The sequence below is a fragment of the Hyperolius riggenbachi genome, chromosome 2, assembly GCF_040937935.1.
Source record: "Hyperolius riggenbachi isolate aHypRig1 chromosome 2, aHypRig1.pri, whole genome shotgun sequence".
Taxonomy (NCBI): domain Eukaryota; kingdom Metazoa; phylum Chordata; class Amphibia; order Anura; family Hyperoliidae; genus Hyperolius; species Hyperolius riggenbachi.
In genome coordinates, this window is record NC_090647.1 from 342,113,690 (window position 1) to 342,138,750 (window position 25,061).

A 25,061-nucleotide genomic window follows, 5' to 3' on the forward strand; every position below is an offset into this window, starting at 1 on the left:
AACACCCGGGGGGGCCACACAACGCAAGGGGAGGGAGCGGACACATGCAGGGGACAGGGGGACTATGGCCACAACACAGAAGTGACAGGTGGAGGAGACAGGACACCGCACACAGGCAGGGAATCCCCGATGTGGCGGCGGTTTGCATCGGCGGGCGTTCGGGAAGTCGGGGATTCCCTGCCTTTGCCGTATAAGACGCAGGGACTTTTTCACCCCATTTTTTGGGGAGAAAAAGTGCGTCTTATACGGCGGAAAGTACGGTAAACAGTTCATTTTTAATGTTATATGTGTAAATTGTAATGTAAAAAATATATAGATGTAGTTTTACTATTTGGCCACAAGATGGCCACCTTGAATTTTTTTTTCCCTCCTTGTGCTTCTCGCTAAGCGGAAGCACAAGGGGGATGCGGAAATTTTTCCGGGCAGAAATACTGAAGCCTCTTGTAAGAGCGCTTCGGTTTTTCTGTGGGGGAAACGGATCGGTGATCGGGAACCATGTTCCCGTTCACTGATCCCAGGGCTATCGGGGGACACCACGGGGGTGTGCCAAAGCGCGGCACCGCAGCCGCCCGGACGTGAGCTTCACGTCCGGGCAGCAGAAATAGTTAAAGACAGGAGTTAAAGAGACACTGAAGTCTCCTAAAAATAAGCTTTTTATTGTAAAAGCCTCTGTAACATTATTGCCCTAACTAAACCGCCGCATCCCCGCGGCTGAAATCGAAGTAAATCCCCCCCTAACTCCCGCCTACCTCTCCCCCGCAAAATCCACAACTTTCTTGGTCATGGATTTTGCTGCTGGAGGAGGCAGAGCTTTCAGCCACAGCCCTGCCTCCTTATGCGTCAATCAGCGCATATCTCTGCCTCTCCCCCGCCCCTCTCAGTGAAGGAAGACTGAGAGGGGCGGGTGGAGGCAGCGATCCGCGCTGATAGACGCGTGGAGACGCAGAGCTGCAGCTGAAAGCTCTGCCTCTCACGGAAGCGCTCCCCGCAGTGTGCCCCGGGGAGTTTGGGGGGATTTAGTTAGATTTCAGCTGCGGGGATGCAGCGTTTCAGTTAAGGCAATAATGTTACAGAGGTTTTTGAAATAAAAAGATGATTTTTATGAGACTTCTGAGTCTCTTTAAGCTTAGTGAATTGAGGCCATTGACTGTGAATGTCAGGTCTTGTGCATGTTACCGCACAGCAATGTGCATAGTGGGAGGGTGTCCCAAATGCAAAATGAGAACAGTTTGGATTAAGCATTACATTTTACAGCAAGTTAAAGAAGTAAAAATAATAAAAGTGCTGTCTCACATGGGAAAATGCTGGTGTCGTCTTTGAAAAGGCTCTGGGTCTCGCCTGTTTTTGCCATAAATCGTGTAAGCGCCCTCTCCACATCTCTGCGCTGAGAGGCTGCTTTCTCTCGCAGGACTTGGTAATCTCCTACTGGTTCTCGACATGTCTGCAGAAGTAAAAAGCAGATGTAAGACGAACAATTACAGCTGTCAATTAACCTCAAGATCGCTTCTGTTTTGTCAAGATACAAACTTTAAAAAGACACTGTCACAAATGTCCATTTATAAGAATCTTAATTCCCACTACTTATAGTGAAGAAATATCATTGAGGCACAAGCCCTTTGACTTGTTTCCTTACATGTCCCTGCCTCTTCAAGGCATTGAGTGTCAGGATGCTGTGGAGAGAGCGCCACGTTGAGGGGAGTCAATCTCCCACTTGAGCTCGGTACATGCAAAATATTTAGGCTGGTTTTGAAGGAGGATAATCATATGACCCTACGGCAGGGTGCGCCCCCAGCATCCCACCACCACCAGTTCAGTGACGTACTCACTGCCAGGCAGGAAGTACGTCAATGGGATTCCAGACGGCCTGCGCAAGTGTGCCGTGATGCACTACGCAGTGTTGCTCATAGTCTTCCATTACCCCAAGCACCAGGCGTTAAGCGCGGTGCTTGCTGTAACGCAAGGCTGCCCTTGCATTGGATTAGATAGTTTGGGCGCATTGCAACGGACCGCAATAAGTGTGAAAGTCTCCATAGACTTTCAATGCTTTTGCGGATTACCTGCAAGCGTAAAAGGGCCTTTACTGTGACAAAAGGAGTTTTATCAGAACCAATTAGAGCTAGCATCTTGGATTGACATTTAAGCCCCGTCTACACGGGGAGATGTTGGGGAGATGTTGTGGCGATCGGCGGCCTCTTGCGCGTCCCCGAGCGTGCCCGCCGCGTCCCCGCTCGCCGCGCGTGCGCCGCATTCGATTCCCCGCTCGTGTTCGCTCGTCCCCGCCGGCGCCGCTTATCTCCCGCACGATTCCCTGCCATTGTCCCCTCGCGGGGATCGAGCAGGGAATCGGCGGTGCGGAGATCCGTCCTGTCGGATTTTATCAATCGAGCCGCATCAGCGGCTCGATTGATAAGGAGCATCGCGGCCGCATCTACGCGTGTAGATGCGGCTTAAAACCTGGTAAATTTATTATATAACAATAGAGAACGTGCAGATCTGCACCTTTACAGGGCATGTCCTTAGTCACAGTGAAATCCAAAAGTCTTCTTAAAGTCAATGTAAAACAACAACAACAAAAACAGAAGGAATAGTGCTGACTATTATTTAGCACTGCCCAAAAATTCGAACTGCTCCCCACCACTCAGCGTTCGCCCCAGGCGGCACTAATCCATTTTTTTTTTTTACTTTATTACGGCTATAACTGCTATTTATGAACAAGTGGATAATAATTCAGACACAAGTACCAAATCTTACTGGTATACTGTATACCGATAGCTGAAGACTGTGAAAACAATAAAGTGAAATAACCAAACAAAAAGCAGTTCCCTGTGGGTAAACTGTCCCTGTTGGATCAAATTCAGAGTGGGGATTCTGATTATTATGAATATACAGGTCCTTCTCAAAAAATTAACATATTGTGATAAAGTTCATTATTTTCTGTAATGTACCGGTACTGATAAACATTAGACTTTCATATATTTTAGCTTCATTACACACAACTGAAGTAGTTCAAGCCTTTTATCGTTTTAATATTGATGATTTTGGTATACAGCTCATGAAAACCCAAAATTCTTATCTCAAAAAATTAGCATATTTCATCCGACCAATAAAAGAAAAGTGTTTTTAAAACAAAAAAAAGTCAACCTTCAAATAATTATTACATAGCAAGGAAATGAGCAGCGCTACTTAAAAACAGACTAGTGCCTACCTGCAAAAAAGAGTGCAAGCCCCACTTGTGGGGTCGAATACACACCGAGCATACACATGACCTGTCTACCACTAGAGGAGGATGTTGGTTTCCATTAACAGCTTGCATGCAACCTATTAAGTACTCGTCCCTCCCACTGCGAAGAAGTCAATCCTCCATTGGAGGGGCCTAACACTAACTAAATTCTAACCTATGTATATGCATAGCCTGGGTGCGGCTAATCAAATAAAATCGAAAATTGCGCACAAGGTGGATCAGCGCAACACCAGGCCGCCTCCGAATGGCCTCCATCAGAGATGCGCTGAGCCCCCCCAGGAACTACAAACGCACCTTGAACCCAAACAGAAGCTCTGCATATACACCAAAAGCATGGCTGTTAAGTGGGAGCAGCTGACCAAAAACGAATTACATTAGTACATAGCAAGGAAATGAGCAGCGCTACAAAAACAGACTAGTGCCTACCTGCAAAAAAGAGTGCAAGCCCCACTTGTGGGGTCGAATACACACCGAGCATACACATGACCTGTCTACCACTAGAGGAGGATGTTGGTTTCCATTAACAGCTTGCATGCAACCTATTAAGTACTCGTCCCTCCCACTGCGAAGAAGTCAATCCTCCATGGGAGGGGCCTAACACTAACTAAATTCTAACCTATGTATATGCATAGCCTGGGTGCGGCTAATCAAATAAAATCGAAAATTGTGCACAAGGTGGATCAGCGCAACACCAGGCCGCCTCCGAATGGCCTCCATCAGAGATGCGCTGAGCCCCCCCAGGAACTACAAACGCACCTTGAACCCAAACAGAAGCTCTGCATATACACCAAAAGCATGGCTGTTAAGTGGGAGCAGCTGACCAAAAACGAATTACATTAGTACATAGCAAGGAAATGAGCAGCGCTACTTAAAAACAGACTAGTGCCTACCTGCAAAAAAGAGTGCAAGCCCCACTTGTGGGGTCGAATACACACCGAGCATACACATGACCTGTCTACCACTAGAGGAGGATGTTGGTTTCCATTAACAGCTTGCATGCAACCTATTAAGTACTCGTCCCTCCCACTGCGAAGAAGTCAATCCTCCATGGGAGGGGCCTAACACTAACTAAATTCTAACCTATGTATATGTAATTCAAATAATTATGTTCAGTTATGCACTCAATACTTGGTCGGGAATCCTTTTGCAGAAATGACTGCTTTAATGCGGTGTGGCATGGAGGCAATCAGCCTGTGGCACTACTCAGGTGTTATGGAGGCCCAGGATGCTTCGATAGCGACCTTAAGCTCATCCAGAGTGTTGGGTCTTGCGTCTCTCAACTTTCTCTTCACAGTATCCCACAGATTCTCTGTGGGGTTCAGGTCAGGAGAGATGGCAGGCCAATTGAGCACAGTAATACCATGGTCAGTAAACCATTTACCAGTGGTTTTGGCACTGTGACCAGGTGCCAGGTAGTGCTGAAAAATGAAATCTACATCTCCATAAAGCTTTTCAGCAGATGGAAGCATGAAGTGCTCCAAAATCTCCTGATAGCTAGCTGCATTGACCCTGCCCTTGATAAAACACAGTGGAGCAACACCAGCAGCTGACATGGCACCCCAGACCATCACTGACTGTGGGTACTTGACACTGGACTTCAGGCATTTTGGCATTTCCCTCTCCCCAGTCTTCCTCCAGACTCTGAACTTTATCACAATATGCTAATTTTTTTAGAAGGACCTGTATAGATTTGTGAGTGCTTTTCCTCTCCCACCACAATTTGTTTACCCAGGCCGAATCCTCTATCCTGGCCTCTGCAATAAAAGAACTCTACTTTCCCAAAAGTGTCTTTCCCCTTACAAGTACACTCCTCTACTACACAGCTTCTCCAATCTTTTCCATTCTAGGCACACCACCATTTCTCTCCTTGCATACACAGTACAGCCAGACTGCCTGGCTGCATTTTCCATGAAAGACTAAACAGAATGGGCATGATTCACAAACATTTTTCACCGGTTTTCCTCTGTTTTCACCTAATCTATGTTACTTTTTTAAGCGCTCAAAGAGCAAAAATATAATGTAATTAAAGAGAACCTGATGTGGGTTCTAAGAATCCTATTAGCACACAGAGGCTGGGCCTGCATATAATGCCCAGCCTCTGTTGCTATACTGATACCCCCCAGACCCCCCTGTGCTCTGCTGTCCCCCATAAATCAAACGCTGTGCTAGCGACACGCAGCGTGTCGCTAGCAGGCTGTTTACCTCTGCACTGTCACTCTCGCCACTCACAGCCTGGGTCCCTTCCCTCCTATCAGCAGGGAGAGAAGGGACGCAGGCAGGGAGCGGCGACATAGAGGAGGCGGGAGAGCGGCAACATAGAGGAGGTGGGAGAGCGGCGAAAGTGACAGTGCATATGTAAACAGCCTGCTAGCGATGTTGCTAGCACGGCGTTTGATTTATGGGAGACAGCAGAGCGCAGGGGGGGGGGGGGGGGGCAGTATAGCAACAGAGGCTAGGCATTATATGCAGACCCAGCCTCTGTGTGCTAACAGAATTCTTAGAACCCACCCCGGGTTCTCTTTAAAGAAAATCTGTAACAAAAAAAGTTCCCCTGGGGGGTACTCACCTTGGGTGGGGGAAGCCTCCGGATCCTATTAAGGCTTCCCCCGTCCTCCTCGGTCCCACGACGGCAGCGAAAATCCTCCCGGAGCGGCGGCGATGTAAATATTTACCTCCTTGGCCCCAGCGCAGGCTCCGCTCTCTGCACAGAGATAGGCGAAAATAACCTATCTCCGTCGGGTCCGCTCTACTGCACAGGCGCAAGTCTCCTGCGCAGTAGAGCGGACCCAACGGAGATCGGCTATTTTCGCCTATCTCCGTGGAAAGAGCCACAACAGCGCCCCTGCTGGAGCCAGAAAAGGTAAATATTGCACAGCCTGACAAATTGTCGGCTGTGCGTTCTGTGGGCTGCAGCAAGACCGCCATAGGACAAAGGAGGACGGGGGAAGCCTCAATAGGGTCCAGAGGCTTCCCCCTACTGAGGTGAGTACCCCCCAGGGGAACTTTTTTTGTTACAGTGTCTCTTTAAGGTAAGAAAAGTAATATTGAAATTAAATTAATCAGGAACAACTTACTTTGAGTAATTATTTTGCTTGTAAATGTGCTGAACGGTTATTTTTTAGCAATTAAGTGATAAGTCATTTTTGAGAAGTTTTGTGAATAGAGCCATTGTGCATATTTCATTCCTTAGGAGAGAGAAAAACAGAATTGACCCGGATAGTGCAGAAGTTCTAATACATAAAAACAGACAATGCTCAGTTGCATGAACAAGATCTGTCACTACAGAAGACAATAAAAGGATTGTGAACACTAAGGCCCCATTTACACTTAAAAGGGCACTATGGCGAAAAATTGCAAAATGTAAAATATATGCAAGCATATAAAAATAAGAAGTACATTTTTTCCAGAGTCAAATGAGCCATAAATTACTTTTCTCCTATGTTGCTGTCACTTACAGTAGGTAGTAGAAATCCGACAGATGCGACAGGTTTTGGACTAGTCCATCTCTTCACAGGGGATTCTCAGCAAGGCTTGTATTCTTTATAAAGATATTACCTAAAAAGGATTTAAACAATGATGCTGGCCAGCTTCCCTGCTCGCTACACAGTTTTTTGGCAGTTGGATAGAGCAACTACCATTCACTAAGTACTTTTGAAAATAAATAAATCCCTGTAAATACCCTATGAAGAGATGGACTAGTCCAAAAACTGGTACAATTTTTTGCCGTAGTTTCCCTTTAATCAATTGGTACGCGTTTTTTTTTCTCCTTCTCCATAGCAGTGCATTATGAAAATCTTTCAGTTAAAACACGTAAAGTGGGAACTGTGCCATAGGAAAACATGGGCATTACTTTGAAAATCAGCTGTCCTTTTAGTTATAACTGAGAGCAACTGAGCCCTGGACAGCAGCTCCACTCAATCTCCTCCTCACTCCCCTCATATAATGATGCCTTCACCTCTAACCACCTGTGTTTCCAGCCACGGAGTGGATGATGTCAATAGGATTATTCATATTTTTTGTGGAGAATAATGTCCACTTGGGGCATACTTCAGGCCAGTTTTACACTTGCTTTATGCATTGGGTTTCTTCTGCCACATTGCAAACAAACTACAATCATATGACTGTGGCAGAGAGCGTTGACAGGACCATATGCATAGCGCTGCCTCCTACTCAGTGACATACTGACTGCTGGGCAGGAAGTATGTCACTGGGATTCCTGTTGGTCTGCTGATGCGAGCTGCACTGCGCTCCATCATTCACACTACCCGTGTTGCCCATAGACTTCCATTACCCCAAGCACTGTGTATTAAGCACGGTGCTTGCGGTAATGTGCTGCAGGCTGTGCGTTGGATTGGATACTTCCGGCACATCGCGATGCAATGCCATAAGCGTGAATGGCCCCAATCACTTGCATTGCTGTTGCGTCACCCTGCGGTAAAACTGCCACCCTGCCAACCGTGTTGGTACTTTATAAGTTAAGGATGATAAAAACACCATGAATATATATTCTTACAGGGGTCTTGATGTACGTATGAGGATCTGGAAATTCTGGTAGATGACTTGGAATGTGTTGTGGGTGTGGCTTGTTCTGTCCTGCACTTAAAGCTTTAGGGGCAACTGGATGATTTGTCACAGGTGCTGCAATATAAAGAAAAATACCATATACGTTTTTGAACACAAAAGACTTTTCACAAACAAGGGTCCTTTTCCACTAGCTTGAGCACTGCGATTTTGCCACGATTCTTATTCAAATGAATTTTTCAAGACACAAACGCAGTGGAAATGCAATACACAGCTAGTGGAAAAGGGCCCTAAAAGGCAAAAGCAAACATTTTTATTTCACTTAATTTTCTGTAGCAACTACAACAGGGATCACTAAAAGGATACCTTAGCCCTCTGAAAAATTTAAAAATGGGGGGGAGCAGGCATGTGTAGGATGCTCTTCTCATGCCCCCTGCTCCTGCCGCCGCCCCCCTCCGTTACATCTTAATTGCCCCCCCCCAAAGCTACTTACTGGTTGGTCAGTACAAAACTACTTCCACCTACAGCAGATGTCTAAAGGCGGTTTCGCTTCCCCATATTCCTGTGCCAGTGACATATAAAAGGCATTTGTTATAAAGTTTTTGCTCAGTGCCAACTTTCTACTTTACTTGAAATATGCAAATAATTTTAAGTTGATGCAGACTTATGAAATGTTCCTGCAAATCCATGCAGCTTGAAAAAAAGACCAATCAAATGTTTTCACTGCAAGATTAGATAGATTTTCATAATTAGCATAATTCTGTATCATAATAATTAACATAATTTTCAATTGCCTCAAACAAATTTGCACCTTTCTGACAATCCCTACTGACTAATGTGGACTTTGGTACATGTAGATTTGGTCAACACATTTAATAAACAGAACAAACATAGCTGGTACTGTAGTAAAATAAAATAAAAAAAAAAAGCTGTCAGTCTAAGGTTTCAAGGAAATACCAGGCAAAATAATAACCATGTTGGATTAAAGAGAACTAGAGGCGGTTTGTGGGGGGCAGGGGACACAGTGGCATATTCTCTGCCTCATGACCAGGGCTGTGGAGTCGGTACAAAAATCTTCCGACTTCAACTCCGACTCCTCAGTTTATGAAATCATGATTCCAACTCCGACTCCGGGTACCCAAAATGGCGCAGACTCCGACTCCTTAGTCTAATACTTAACAGGGATATGAATTTTGTACAAAAATCATCCGACTCCCGACTGACGTTTATTAAATCAACGACTCCGACTCCGGGTGCCCAAAATTCCCCCGACTCCAACTCCACAGCCCTGCTCATGACATGCCTCTGTGTTCCCCCCACCGCCATGCTATGGCCCCCTCCCCCCCGAAATTAGCTACATTGTTTGCCGCTGTCTCGGAGGTAAACATGGGGGAGAGGGATTCCCTGGTCGAAAAACCCAATAAGGCCTCTTGCACACTGCAAGCGATTCCGATTCAGATTCCGCTTTTTAATCGTTTTTTACATCCGATTCAGATTCCGATTTGCATTGTGCAGGGAGCAAACTGCAAATTGGAATTGGATGTAAAAACCAATTAAAAAGCAGAATCTGAATCAGAATTGCTTGCAGTGTGCAAGAGGCCTAAGGCGTTCCTGCAGGCTTTCCAGAGCTGCCATTGGGCCCCCCTGCCCCTCCCCCGCCACCCTGCACGCTGTGAATGAGACACAATCTCTCCTTCCAGTGTCGTGACCCAGAGGTCACAAAAGTGAAAGTAGGCCAGTGCGGCCCACAGGAGCGGCAGAGATAGGCGGTTTTGGTGACTATCTGATCTCAGACTATCCGATCTCCGTCGGACCGCTCTACTGCGCAGGCGCAAGTCTCCTGCGCCTGCGCAGTAGAGTGGCCCCGACGGAGAACAGCTATTTCCGCCTATCTCCATCAGAAGAGCCGCAACAGCGCCCCCGCTGGAGCCTGGAAAGGTAAATATTGAACAAGCTGCCTGGTCGCTGTTCGGAGGGCTGCAGCGAGACCCCCGTGGGACAGTGGAGGACGGGGGGAAGCCTCATTAGGATCCGGAGGCTTCCCCCTCCCGAGGTGAGTACACCCCCCCCCCCCCAGGGGACATTTTCTTTTTACAGTGTCTCTTTAAAGGAAAAAGGCAAATAAAAAAAAAAATAAAAAAAAAAAGGACTTACCTGGGCCTTAGTCCAGCCCCTGGAAGCTTATGTGGCCGTTGCCGCAGCTCCACTCTCAGCAGGCCCGTCCGGGGTCTGCTGCCAACGGGAGCGTGTCTGCGAGCGGCGCGGTGCGACTCGCCTAGTAGCCACCAACCTCGTTGGGTCAGCGGCTGCTACAGAGGCAATGCCGGGCAACCCATTGAGAGCAGAGCTGCGGCGAGGGACACATAACCTTCCCGGGGCTGGAGGAAACCCCAGGTAAGTAAATCTTTATTTCATTATTTTGCCTTCTATTTTCTTTAAGATGAATCCAACATGGTGAATTGCTCCCAGTGACATTGGGAGTTACCTGTATTCATGCTAGACTTTCACCTAGGACAATCACTAATTATTGTCTTGGTGGAAAAGATCCAGGCAGTGTATATAGGCTTTACTGAAATTGCAAAGCAATACTATAGCAGAATGCTTCCTAGCACAGCAACAGTTATCAATGGATAAAATTCTGTACGTTTATGTAGCTGATTCACTCTACTGCCTGCATTATCAGTTTATGTGAAGTAAACACTAACTATGGCAATGTTTCAAATCCATAAAACGTAATTACAAAAAATAAGTTTCTAAATACCCATCAGTTGCATTTTTAGTTTATTAAACCCAGAGTATTTGAGATTTTACCCAAAACAAGCATAACATAGTAAACACCATCTTTCATAAATGGGTATGTGCTGCAATGGTGTTAGGAAAAACTGATATAAATGAATGCATTCAGACATAAAAACATACATAAAATAAACTTACGTGCTGTTATGACCATTCTTTGGGAACGTTTGGCATATGCAGGTAAAGTGTCCACGTTAAAACCTGGGAACAATCATGGCCTGTATTAGTAGGTCAACAAAAATAAATTATACATTGAATACCAGTGAAACCCACTTACCCATTTCTATAAGGCTCACAACTATATCTGGTAGAGTAGGCTGTGTACGAGCTGTATGTTCACAGAAGGATTTTGCACTGCGCCCAATCTCTGTCAGATCTGTGACATTGATAAAAGCAAACACATAACACGTTATTGGTCTGAAAATAATTTATGTTGAAAGGCATTTTACCATAAATACTCATCATCATATGTAAAATTGTAGAGGCAAAGGAAAGGATCGCTGCAACCACCGCTGTCTGTACCAAAGGAGCAGGAATCTCAGGTTTCAAATCATGCAGGCAAAAGGAAGTATTCCGCTACACCGAGGCTGGGTTAAAAGCCATGTTTTCAACTTTTATTGACACATCAGTAGGCACACACAAGGCTGACGCGTATCGGAGCTCTAAAAGGCTCCTTAATCATATGATTAAGGAGCCTTTTAGAGCTCCGATACGCGTCAGCCTTGTGTGTGCCTACTGATGTGTCAATAAAAGTTGAAAACATGGCTTTTAACCCAGCCTCGGTGTAGCGGAATACTTCCTTTTGCCTGCATATGTAAAATTGTATCAAGGTCATTCATAGCTCATCAGCCTGACTACTTACCAAACTTTTTCAGTTAAGTTAGATATCATCCCCAGGTGCATTGGGGAGAGTGCTGTATTTTTGGAATATAAGATGCTCTGGACAATAAGACGCACCTTGGTTTAGAGGGCAACAATCAGGGGTAATAAAAAAACTAAACCTAACTAATCCTAAGTGCAATTATAGTGCAGCAGGGGCATCTTATGGACCTTCTAGACCCCCAAACTGTCTCTAAGCTACACTGTCCATCTAAACTACACTAATCCCTGCTTCCCCCTACAGCTAAGCTACATTACACTACACTGGAACTAACACAGCATTTCCATACTGCACCTGATCCTCCTCTCCCCCTCACTCCAGTCCTGTGGATGCCAACGTGCTCCACTTCTCATCCTGGGGCTGGTATATAGTGGGACACAGCACAGCATTTTTACAATAATTATGTATGATTTAGTCAGTGTGTGCCCATTGTAAAATCTTTTAAATCCCTGATTTACATTCTGACATTTATTACATGGTGACATTTTTACTGTCGGCAGGTGATGTAGCTGCTGCATGTTTTTTTGGCAGTTGGAAACCGCTGTAAACAGCTATTTCCCACAATGCAGTAAGGTTCCCAGACAGGAAACTGCCAGGAGTATGTACTCAAGAGTTTCTTGTGGGAGGGGTTTCACCACAATATCAGCCATACAGCGCCCCCTGATGGTCTGTTTGTGATAAGGAAAAGATTTCTCATGTAAAAGGGGGTATCAGCTGCTGATTGGGATAAAGTTCAATTCTTGGTCAGAGTTTCTCTTTAAACGCTTTAAATAACGTTTCCCAGGACACCAAACTTATAACAGCGACTATCAGCTTAAATTATCATCATGAATATGAAATATTTAACTGGAGTTTAGTAAAGTTTGCCATATTTAGAAATGGACTGTCAGCCTGATAGCCAGATTACAGTTCATCAAATAGCTATTTTTAAGGGGCACTACAGCGAAAAACTGTAAAATTTAAAATATGTGCAAACATATACAAATAAGCAGTACATTTTTTCCAGAGTAAAATGAGCCATAAATTACTTTTCTCCCATGTTGCTGTCACTTACAGTAGATAGTAGAAATCTGACAAGTGACAGGTTTTGGACTAGTCCATCTCTTTATAGGGGATTCTCAGGGATATATTTATTTTCAAAAGCACTTAGTGAATGGCAGTTGTTCTGTCCAACTGTCAAAAAGCTGTGTAGGAAGCAGGGAAGCTGGCCAGCATCATTGTTTAAATCCTTTTTAGGGAACATCTTTATAAAGAATAAAAGCCTTGCTGAGAATCCCCTATGAAGAGATAGACTAGTCCAAAACCTGTCACTTCTGTCAGATTTCTACTGTCTACTGTAAGTGAAAGCAACATAGGAGAAAAGTCATTTATGGCTCATTTTACTCTGGAAAAAACATTGTCCTTATTTGCACATATTTTACATTTTACAGTTTTTTGCTGTAGTGCCCCTTTAAGATGAAGAAGGCCAAAAGCTATAATGGAGAACAGTGGTGTTTTTTTCAAAACACACTGTTCCCCAGTTTCCTCAGATTATCACTTAAAGAAAACCTGAACTGAAAACTAAAACTCAAAATAAGCATACACAAGTCATACTTACCTTCCATGTAATCTACTCCTCAGTGTCTTTCTCCTGTCCCGCGTCCTGTTTGTTCACTGTGATCAAGGGAATTTTTCGTCCTCCATTTTGAAAATAGCCATTACCCATAACAGCTTTCTGGTCAGCACACAGCTAAACTGTAACATCGCCCACTTGAGCCATAGGGAAACATGGACATTACCGGGTACATCAGTTTTCCTCTCCGCTATAACTGACAGCAACTGATATTTTACTGACAGCAACTAATATATTTCAGATCTGACAAAATATTGTCAGAACTGGAAGGGATCATTGTCAGAAGAAAATGGTGAGCTTCTGAGAGGAACTGATGGCAAGGTAACTATGTAAGAGTGATGTGCAGGTACTCTGCAGGGGAATAAGGAGATTCTTCCTCTATTACACATTCTTCATGCACAATCTGAACCAGGTTTATGAGTGATAGACAACACCTCTGTGTTCAATGTGCACAACATTCTCAGTGGATTCCCTGCAGCTCTGTGGCGAGTGCATATGTAGAGTATAGTACTACTGTGTAACAAAGTAAACCTGAGACAGATGAAATTAAAGTTTTATACATACCTGGGGCTTCCTCCAGCCCCCTTCAGGCTAATCAGTCGTCCGCTGTCCTCCTCCGCCACCTGGATCTTCTGCTATTAGTCCAGGTACTTGAGCCAGTCTGGCGTAGTGCACATGCACACACTCCGCCGCCGGGAGTGTACTACACCTGCTCAGCCCTATTGCGCAGGTGCAGAACGCTCCTGGCTGTGGAAGCGGCATGCGGCCGGACTGCGCTGACTGGCTGAATTACCAGGACTCATAGCAGAAGATCCAGGTGGTGGAGGTGGACAGCGAGGGACTGATTAGCCTGAAGGGGGCTGGAAGAAGCCCCAGGTATGTATAAAACTTCTTTTCATCCTTCTCAGGTACCATTTAATTCGTAGTCACCAAACCAAATTTTAACAACATATCAAATTATTTGATTTCATGAGCAAAGAGAGTGCATACATTTGCATAAATCAGAATCAACACAGAATTATTTCCATCTCATTGACTCTTTATACTTAAAGAGAAGGTTCAGGGAGGGGATTCAAAAAATAAAAATAAATTTCCACTTACCTGGGGCTTCCTCCAGCCCGTGGCAGGCAGGAGGTGCCCTCGTCGCCGCTCCGCAGGCTCCCGGTGGTCTCCGGTGCCCGACCCGACCTGGCCAGGCCGGCTGCCAGGTCGGGCTCCTCTGCGCTCCATTTCCTGGGACTTCTGCGTCCCACGACGGCGCGCTGACGTCATCGGACGTCCGCCGGGCTGTACTGCGCATGCGCAGAACTACTGTGCATGCGCAGTACAGCCCGGCGGACGTCCGATGACGTCATCGCGCCGTCGTGGGACGCAGAAGTCCCAGGAAATGGAGCGCAGAGGAGCCCGACCTGGCAGCCGGCCTGGCCAGGTCGGGTCGGGCACCGGAGACCACCGGGAGCCTGCGGAGCGGCGACGAGGGCACCTCCTGCCTGCCACGGGCTGGAGGAAGCCCCAGGTAAGTGGAAATTTATTTTTATTTTTTGAATCCCCTCCCTGAACCTTCCCTTTAAGGTAGCCATACACTGGTCGATTTGCCATCAGATTCGATCAGAGAGGGATCTATCCGTTGGTCGAATCTGATCAGAGAGGGATCGTATGGCTACCTTTACTGCAAACAGATTGTGAACCGATTTCAGCCTGAAACCGTTCACAATCTGTGGTGGTGCTGCCGCCGCCCCCCCCCCCCCCCCGCATACATTACCTGCTCCGCCGGCGCGACTCCAGTCCCCCGGTCCCCGCTGCTCTGTCTGCGCTCTGGTCTCCAGGTCCGGCATGCCTCACTTCATCTAGCCCGGCAGGAAGTTTAAACAGTAGAGGGCGCTCTACTGTTTAAACTTCCTGCCGAGCTAGGAGAAGTGAGGCATGCCGGACCTGGAGACCAGAGCGCAGACAGAGCAGCGGTGACCGGGGGACTGGCGCTAGCGACGCGCTCCCTACCCACGGGCGAACGACGGTAATTTTCCACATGGAGCGATCGACGGGATCGGACGAAATGGATCGAAATTCGGCGTGGAGTGCGAACGATTGGCAGCAGATTCGATCCCAGTGATCGAATCTGCTGTCGAAACGGCGGCAAATCGGGCCAGTGTATGGCCAGCTTTACAGCATAGATGTTATTTAGTATATAAGAGATTCCTGTGTACACATCATATATACAGTCACAATCAGATATGTATATCTGACTTTAAAAATACGGGGACTGCTTTATTGAAGCAGCACAAGTAACTAATTTTGATTGATTTATTTATCTTATTTTTGGGGACCAAGCACAGCTATTACTGTATGCATAAATTATTTATGATAACTATTATCTGAGAAATAGACTATTTTATCATATTTTCTATTTTAATTACAGTTTAAATTCATTAGGAGTCAGAGCATTTTTTCCCGACTGACTCCAGGCACCCAAAATTCCCCTGACTTCGACTCCACAGCCCTGGATCCTCTAATACATAGCCATCGATCCTGAGCAAGCATGAAGATCAGGTGGTCCTGACTGACGTCTGACTAGATTAGCCAAATGCATGTTTCAGGTGTGTAATTCAGACACTACAGCAGCCCCCCAAAAAATCATAATCTAGTATTAAAAGGAAATAAATATGGCAGCTTATCTATGCTTCTCACTTCAAGTGTCCTTTAACCCCTTCCTGACCGCCTAACGTCAATAGGCGTCGGGAAGGTGGAAGCCCCAGGACCGCCTAATGCAGAAAGGGGTCAAGAGCTGTGGGCGGGGATTTACAGGGAACCTGTGCGCGCATGTACGATCGGACCCTGCCGTAACACGGAGCCGAGCTCCATGTTCAGCCTGCTAGCCGCGATCTCGGCTGACAGGCTTGTGTAGCAGCTGAAAACAGCCATTATTTACATGGAGCAGTCCCATTCCAGGAGCAGTCCCATAAAAGTATGGTATTTTCCCTTCAACATGTCATAGCTGAAGTTATTTCATATATCTGTGGTCAGTTCTAGTCTAGCCTCCTACACCATTGCAGTTCAAGTGCTGCTAACATTTAAATTAATTTTTCTATTTGCACAAACCAGTTTCTTTGGGACAAGCAAGTCTTTCTTTTGCTAGCACATATTAAATGAAAGTCTTTGGACTGAAGTTTATTACTGAAGGGAAAACTAAAGAAAGGTAGGATTAAAAAAGTCTTCTTTCCTTTCTCCTACAAAATGTTGTCATTGATCATTAGTTGATCAAATATAAATCTAAACATACTGAGGTTGAATTACTAAGATTTAAGAACAGCAAAGGTGGCCACTAATGAAACAATTTGCTGAATGATTGATTCTTCGTATGAGCGATCGTAAATGATCGTTTGGGACCGCTAATGGACACAAGTCTCCTAACCAATCCAATCAGATTGACAGATCAAACTGAAATTTAGATCAATTTAATTACCGGTAATCTGAATGGTTAGGAGTTTTTTTGTCCATTAGTAGTCCCAAACAATAATTTACGATCGTTCATACGAAGACTCATTCGTAAACGATCATTTGGCAAATTGTATCATTAGTGGCCACCTTAAAGAACACTGAAAAACAAAAGTGAGCACACAAACTTGGACTGTTTTTTTTTTTTGTTCTTTCTGCAATAATGTGATCTGCGTCATATCCAGACATAGCGGTGATTGATGAAAAGTTACAATTTGGGTTCTTGTTATAACATGCATGTACCTACAAGAGGTTATCTTTAATACATTCAAGACAGCCTCTGTGTATTGAAAAAAAAAATGTTCTCACTATGGGTGCTGCACAGAACTGCAAGCAAACATCCACTACTGTGTTCTATTATTACTCAGATGAGGGCTGAAAAGTGTTATCACCCAATAGCAGATACTCTATGAAAAATCAAGTTCAGGGGTTTATTTTGGATCACTTATGTTCGCAAACCTTACTAAATCTCTACACCATTGCCTTTATGTGTTCCTTAGGCTGGATTCATACTTCAGTCTATCAGTTTTCTGCGTGTGTTTTTCTACATGCGTTTTCTGACAGTGCTGTATTGTCTTTCTGCATGTAAAAACTGCTGTTAAGTGTAAACTAGCCCAATGATTAATATTGGTTCTCAGTTTTCCTGTGCAGAAAACACACATAAAAAAAATGACGAGTGTGATTCCACTACCACAGAATACGCATTTTCATTGGATCCCACGGGGAAATGCTGCATATTCCGTACATGGCTTGCTGTCCTAATTGCATGCCGTTGCGATTCTGGACGGCAATCCCTATAGCAGGGCATGGCACAGCTATAGCGATTCTGCTGCGGCTTCACAACAGTGCAGTTTCTGCATCTGGAAACAGATGCGACACCCAAGTGGAAATAGGCCCTTATGGATGTTTATGTGGTCTCAGAAGCTTGCACGTATCCATTTTCTCAGAAATAATGCAAATATGAGCCCTATGTCTGTGTGCAAAATCATGCCCGAAGAAAGGGGGAAAAAGCACTCAACAGAAAATTACACATGCATTCTTATTGTGGTGCACAGGGCTGCCATTAGACATTTTTGGGCTCCATATTGGACAAACCTGCTGGGCCCCCCTCAGTCTCCTCCTCTGCACTTGGCAAATCACAATCTATGAAGGCCTGAACACATTAACGTTCGTGTGTCTGCTTTTTACATGCCCCCATGGCTGGTAGGGTTCTGTATATGCGCAGTTTGTTAAGACTAACTGCGCTTGCACAGAATGCTCCCAGCTATGGGAGCAGCTCTGAACAATGCATGTGCCGTGCCCCGCAACTCAGCTGTATTGTGCAGACTTCACAGGAGCCAATGGATGGGACAGGAGGGGTATCGAGGGAGCTGACAGACTACAGTGGGGCTGGAAGGAGCCCCAGGTAAGTAAAAGTCCTTTTCCCCCCCATTAGTCTCAGGTTTACTTCACTAACTGACTAAGGCAGCACCAGGGTGAGCCTCCCGGCACCTCTCACCCCACTTAATTGAAAAAATAAAAACCTTATGATATAATAAATTGTATGTGTAGTGCGGATAATTAATAGAGCATTAGTAGCAAAGAAAAAAAGTCTCATGTTTTTATTTACAGGTATATGGCTCTTTTTTTTTTTTTTTTTAATAGAATTGCATCATTCTATCATATTTTCAATTTACAAACCACACTGTATTTTTAAGACAAATAAGACAAGACAAATAACATTTATATTGCGCTTTTCTCCTTGCGGACTCAAAGTGCCAGAGCAGAGCAGCAGCCACTAGGGCGCGCTCTATTGGCAGTAGCAGTGTAAGGGAGACTTGCCAAAGGTCTCCTACTGAATTAGTGCTGGCTTACTGAACAGGCAGAGCCGAGATTCGAACCCTGGTCTCCTGTGTCAGAGGCAGAGCCCTTAACCATTACACCATCAGCCAACTGCTGGCAAAAAATGGGCGTGGCAATGACTGGATGAGGGCGGAGCTAACTAACTTAAAGCGAACCCGGGGTGAGGGTTTATTTCCTTTTAAACAATAATAGTTGCCTGGCGGCCCTGCTGATCTATTTGGCTGCAGTAATAAACTTTAACTATGAAACAGAGCCGGGCTAATGTCCCTTTCAACAGCAGTGTATCCGACTAAACAGGTTGGAGAGCTCAGAGAAGCTCTTTTCCATAGATAACAAGTGAAGTTTCTTAATTTTTCCTGTAATGGAAACAATATGAGACTCATATCTGTGCTACTAATGTTCTATTTCTTAACTGTACTACACATACAATGAATTATCTCATAAGTTTATTTTCACTTTAAATTCCCTTTAATGGGCAGCCAGAAGGACAGACACTGACCGCAGCGAAGGTCCATGTCTGGCCTCAGATTCACTTGGGCCCCATACAGCAATCCTCCCTGTGATGCCCTGAAGGTGGCCCTGGAGGTGCATACAGTTTGGCAGGTTTACATTACTATATGTGTATGCACACTTACAGCTTTGTAACATCTCGGTCAGAGTTTCCACAGCTGCCTTCTCAGAACTCTCAAATCCAGCTTCTGTGAGTAAAGAGCTCACTACCACCTGCAGAGTTCGCCTACGAGCGAGCAAGTAGTTATCAGCAGGTGTGGAGGTACCACGGCCACTGGATCTCTGAAGAGAAACAATCATTTTAACATATAAAATCCAAGCAGAAAAAAACACCTTAAAATAGGAAATGTGGATTTATTGTTATCTTAAGGCTGATTGTGAAGCGAATTGGAAGCTAGTGAAGGGTTTTTCAAAGGGGAGTCGTGGAGACAGAATGGTGGGAGGAGTAGATTAGTCTGGCTGCTGAATTCATGATGAATTATAGGGAGGCGATGCGGTAGGGAGGCCTGACCGGAGGGTGTTGCATTGGTCTAAACAGGTGATGATGAGGGCATGAACAAGATGTTTGGAAATGTCCAGGGTCAGGAAGGGCCAGATCTTGGAGGTGTTGCATAAATGGAAATTGCAGGCCCTGGCGATTTTTTGGATGTGGGAAGTGAAGGAGAGGGGCGAGTCCAGGGTGGCACCCAGGCAGTGGGCTTGTGTGGTTGAGTGGATGGTTGTACCATTGACAGTGACAGATGTCTGTAGGGGGCAGGGGCGGACTGACCATTCGGGCACTCGGGCACGGACCGAGGGCCCGTGGTCAGGGGAGGGGGTATCCCACCAGAGAACCCTGAGCAGGAGTGGAGGAAGCCAGTGAAAGGGAGCTGTGGGAACAGCGGGGAAGTCTCCCCCCCCCCCCCTTCCCTCACCTTGGGGCCCCCCTTCCTGGCTCTCCCCTCCGGAATATTGATGTGTTGGTGCAGCGGCTGACAGCAGGCGGAGACTTACCGCTGTTACAGCCACTGGAGGGAGCGCTGATCTGTGCGCCGCTAGTCTGGTCTACTCAAGACCAGACTTGCGGCACACAGATCACAGCTCCCTCCGGTGGCTGTACAGCGGTAAGTCCCTGCCCGCTATCAGCCGCTGCACCAACACTTCAATATTCCGGAGGGGAGAGGCAGGAAGGGGGGCCCTAAGGTGAGAGAAGGGGGGGGGGGGGGGGGACTTCCCCCCCCCCCCCCTTCTCCATCGCTCTGTCCACAGCTCCCTTTCACTGGCTGCCTCCCCTCCTGGGGACACCTACAGACCTGGCTATACTGGGGGCACCTATACACCTTGCTTCATATACTGGGGACACCTATACACCTGGCTACAAATACTGGGGACACCTATACAGCTGGCTACATATACTGGGGACACCTATAGACCTGGCCATACTGGGGGCACCTATACACCTTGCTACATATACTGGGGACACCTATAGACCTGGCTATACTGGGGGCGCCTATACACCTTGCTACGTATACTGGGGACACCTATACACCTGGCTACAAATACTGGGGACACCTATACAGCTGGCTACATATACTGGGGACACGTATTCACCTGGCTACATGTACTGGGGACAACTATAGACCTGGCTACATATACTGGGGACATCCATAGATCTGGCTACATATACTGGGGACATCCATAGATCTGGCTACATATACTGGGGACATCCATAGACCTGGCTACATATACTGGGGACATCCATAGATCTGGCTACATAAACTGGGGACATCCATAGACCTGGCTACATATACTGGGGACACCTATAGACCTGGCTACATATACTGGGGACACCTATAGACCTGGCTACATATACTGGGGACACCTATAGACCTGGCTACATATACTGGGGACACCTATAGACCTGGCTATCTATACAGAAGACACCTATAGACCTTGCGATCTGTACTGGGGACACCTATAGACCTGGCTAGCTATTCTGGAGACACCAGTAGACCTGGCTACTTATACTGGGGGCACCCATAGACCTAGCTACCTATTCTGGGGACACCTATAATCCTGGCTACCTATTCTGGGGACACCTATAGACCTGGATACTTATACTGGGGACACCTATAGACCTGGATACTTATACTGGGGACACCTATAGACCTGGATACCTGCACTGGGAAAACCTATACACCTGGTTACTTCCACTGTGGATACCTTTTGACCTGGTTACCTATACTGGGGGCACCTACTTTTGGGGGAACTGCTGCTGCCAGATTGTGTATAATGGGGGAACCGCTGCTTTCAGATTATGTGTATTTTGGGGGAACCACTGCTGCCAGATTACATGTATTTTCGGTGATCCGCTGCCAGATTACATGTATTTTCGGGTGATGCGCTGCCAGATTACGCATATTTTGAGAAACAGCTGCCAAATTATGTGTATTTGGGGGAACCGCTGCTGCCAGATTACGTCTATTTTGGGGGAACGACTGCCATATTATCTGTATTTTGGAGGAACCTCTGCCAAATTGTATGGATTTTTGGTGAAATGCTGTCAGATTACATGTATTTTGGGGGGAAACACTATGGCAGAGTTCAAACTTCCCCGGCAGACCTTCTACACCACTGCTAAGGTCATGTATATTTGGCCCCACCCATGACCACGCCCAAATTCTGTTGCGTGACCACACCCATTTTTCTATGCGCGGCGCAGGGGTTTTTGTCAATATAAAATATCTGTTGTCAGTAAATTATTATATCTTAGTCTGTAAAAAAATAGCATGAAAGGTGGGAAACACTGGTATGGGGGCCCCATAATTTATTGCCCGGGGGCCCCATGAGTTGTCAGTCCGCCCCTGGTAGGGGGGTGGGATAATTAGGAGTTCTGTTTTATCCAGGTTTAGCTTTAGGAACCTGGCTGACATCCATGATGAGACAGCAGAGAAGAAAAAGGATACCTTCTCCACGGTGGTGATGGAGAGATCCGTGGTGTGGAGGTAGATCAGAGTGTTGTCAGCATATAAGTGATAGTTGAAGCCCAGAGAGGAGATAAGTTTGCCGATGGAGTCAGTGTAAATTGGAAACAGCAGTGGGCTAAGAATAGAGCATTGGGGGACCCCCACAGAGGGGGTGGGGTTAACTAGGAACCATTGAATGAGGTCTTTAAGGAACAATTTGAGAGGTATGCGGAGAACCAAGCTAGGTATACTGGCTTTTCATGCGTGCAGCTAACTAAAACAGCGACGGTGGAGGAATACAAACATGATAGTGTCAGATACCAAAAATTGAATGGACTGAACCAGATGAAAAATTGAAGCCATTGGAAGAACCTCAGCACTAGTCTAGTTTAGGAGACCCAGCAGGAAGACTCATAGAGAAATTCCGCTAGTTTGATTGGATGGACAAAACTCTCTCAAACTTTTAGGTTTCGGATAGGTTGTCGTAAACTAAGCCCACACTATTTGGACAATCACAAAGCTTCGTGCTGTAGAGTGTGCTGTGATTAGAGAACTGTTTTATATGAGGATTCCTTCTGGGGTCTGCTAAACTAGACTAGTGCCAGAAAAGGATCTGTTTAAAGTGAACACGAACCAAAGCTTGGGTCAATAAGCCAATACAACCTAGAGGCTTCCTGGCTGCCATCGTTTGCTAGGACCCTCTCGAAGAGCAACCACACAAGTATAGCCATGCCTGTGTAGCAGCATGGAACCCCTCTTGCACGAGTGGTTGTGGCTTACTGCACAGGTGGGCCTGTACTTGCACATGCAGTGCTCGTGACTGGGAGAGGAGCGAAAGCCCGATTAGATTGGGGGGTCTGCAAACGCCAACGGGTGACCAGAGGATGGCTTGGGAAGCTTCTACTGGGTCCAGGGTATTCCCTCTTAAATAATTATTTCCTTTTTGACCTGAGCTTCAGTACACTCAAAAAGATCAGTTTTTCATCCAGTATAGTGTGAATCCACTCTAAGGACCCAATTTACAAGAGGCTGATTCACATTATTAGATGCATTTTAACCACTTAAGGACCGGGCTCGTTTGCGCAGATCTGTGCTGCGTGGGCTTTCCAGCCCACAGCACAGATCAGCAAGCAGCCAGGGCGAGCAGACTTCCCCCCTTTTTTCCCCACTAGGGGGATGTCCTGCTGGGGGGTCTGATCGCCGCCGGCTATTTTCATTCAGCGGGGGGGGGAAGTCAGCTCCTCAAGGCACCCCTCTGCAGCGATTTTCCGCCTCCTTCCCTCCCCTCCCCTCCTTCCTATGGGCGGCACAGGGTGGCGATCCGCCCTGCGCCGCCTCTGATAGGCTTCAGCCTATCAGATGCCGGCGATCCCCGGCCAGTCAGAGGCCGGGGATCGCCGATCTCCTTTATGGCGCTGCTGCGCAGCAGCGCCGTATGATGTAAACACAGGGGATTTCTTCCCTGCGTGTTTACATTACCCCTGCGAGCCGCGATCGGAGGCTCGCAGGCTGTTCACGGAGACACCCTCCGTGAACTGACATGGAACGGCCGCTCGTGTTTCCATGGAAACACAGAAACACCACTGCGACCTGCTTCCGCCTATCGGCTGACGTTGGTCGTTAAGTGGTTAAAAGCCTCAACCTTGACACAGCCTCTAGCTGCAGCACTTCAAGTACCTTGACATCCAGTACTTCCTCCTCCCGGCTGTGAATGAGGAAGTATTGGAGTGACAGAATGCGGTGTGATGGGCTGTGGCAAAACAGCAGACTGGAACCCATTCACCTCATTCCCACTAGTGCATTTGTTTTTGCTAAAAACCACTGCTGCATGCATTTTTTCTTTCTAACAAAAAAAAAATGCATGCGTTATTATACTACTAGACAGATGCACAGAATTACATGGCAAAACGTATGCATTTTTCTTTGCCTTTCAAAGCTGGTTTAGTAGGACGAGGTAAAAATAAACACTCCCCTCTTTATGATGCACTGGTGAGAATTTCTATCCACGACTTCTACACAGGAAGGAGGAAGCGTGATTACTACATGGCCTCCCCCTGCCCCAGGCAGCCGCCGTATGAAATATCCGGCCCTGGCTCACAAGCACACATTTTCCCGTTACTTAGTGAAGAGCCGGGCGCTTAGCGCAACTCCTTTATCCCCAAATTTAACATTACCGTGCCCGAACTACCCGAGCCAGTCACAGAAGCCGTAGTGTCCGCCATCTTTGTTGCTACGTCACGATGCAAATGTTGCCGGGAAATGTAGTTCTGCCCAACTAATAGATGCCTGCCTGGAAGGAAGCGAATGACGCGTGTAGCTTTTTTACCTCTCGGAGAAGCATGACTAAAAATGAGCAGTCATAAAATGTATCTCCACTAGATGGGGTTTCAAGCCTCACTTGATGAACACCTTTTTAATCCATGCATTCATCAGTAGACGTATTATTTTTAATCCTACGCACCAGTGGCGTAGCTAAGGAGCTCTGGGCCCCGATGCAAATTTTACAATGGGGCCCCCCAAGCACTCTATACATAAGAACTGATACGGCACACCAAAACCTGCCAATGGCAATTACAGTGTCAGAGGTGCAAGAAAGGGATGGGGAACAGCTTGTTAATGATTACTACTATTCAAAGCATCTATAGAAGTGATTATTATGAGCACATGTCCAATAGAGAGCAAATACTGTAGTTGACGGAGGGCCCTTCGGGGCCCCTCTGGCCCAAGGGCCCCGATGCGGTCGCAACCTCTGCAACCCCTATTGCTACGCCCCTGCTACGCACGCTCCTCATTGGAGTACAGGTGTAGTTAGCTTAGTGAAGTTGCTACTTCTATGTAATTCCCCACTTTTTGAGATAAGAAAGAGGGACAACTGTAAAGGTCCATACCCAACAATCAATTGTCAGTGAAAATGAACGACGCAATCTTGCCATTGTGTAGTTCATTTTCACTTACGATTGTTCGTTCTGCGTGATATGCATGTAACCATGGCTTAACATAAATTTGCTAAATAATGGTTAAAGAAGGTTGATGAACCATGACAATAGTTTGTTTCGAAAAACCATTATGGCTGAACATCGGGAGTGATCTAGCAGAAAAACATTTGGTTTGAAATATTGTTCACGTCCTGTCATTCGTGCCCCGCCAATTGTGATGATGGAAGATCAGGTAATGACCGTTCATCAGAGGCGTTCCACAATCTAATCTTCCTGCGGGTACTTA

General features: G+C 46.3%; 1 protein-coding gene and 1 long non-coding RNA gene across 2 annotated transcripts in view; one reads left to right on the top strand and one right to left on the bottom strand.

The window, feature by feature from the left end:
- The window catches only part of LOC137546715 (uncharacterized), a 33,579-nt gene extending 27,025 nt beyond the window's left edge, over positions 1-6,554 (top strand). Inside the window, exon 3 of the long non-coding RNA XR_011026328.1 lies at positions 6,432-6,554. This is a non-coding gene — a long non-coding RNA (uncharacterized lncRNA). The remainder of the gene's footprint in view (positions 1-6,431) is intronic.
- Positions 1-24,074, bottom strand: part of TAF8 (TATA-box binding protein associated factor 8) — a 35,358-nt gene extending 11,284 nt beyond the window's left edge. Inside the window, exons 1-6 of the mRNA XM_068269478.1 lie at positions 24,014-24,074; positions 19,020-19,176; positions 10,836-10,934; positions 10,697-10,759; positions 7,755-7,879; positions 1,294-1,441 (exon numbers count right to left, since the gene is read on the bottom strand). Of these exons, the coding sequence (XP_068125579.1) occupies positions 1,294-1,441; positions 7,755-7,879; positions 10,697-10,759; positions 10,836-10,934; positions 19,020-19,176; positions 24,014-24,061 (640 nt within the window). The 5' untranslated portion in view covers positions 24,062-24,074. The remainder of the gene's footprint in view (positions 1-1,293; positions 1,442-7,754; positions 7,880-10,696; positions 10,760-10,835; positions 10,935-19,019; positions 19,177-24,013) is intronic.
- Between the last annotated feature and the right edge of the window lie 987 nt (positions 24,075-25,061).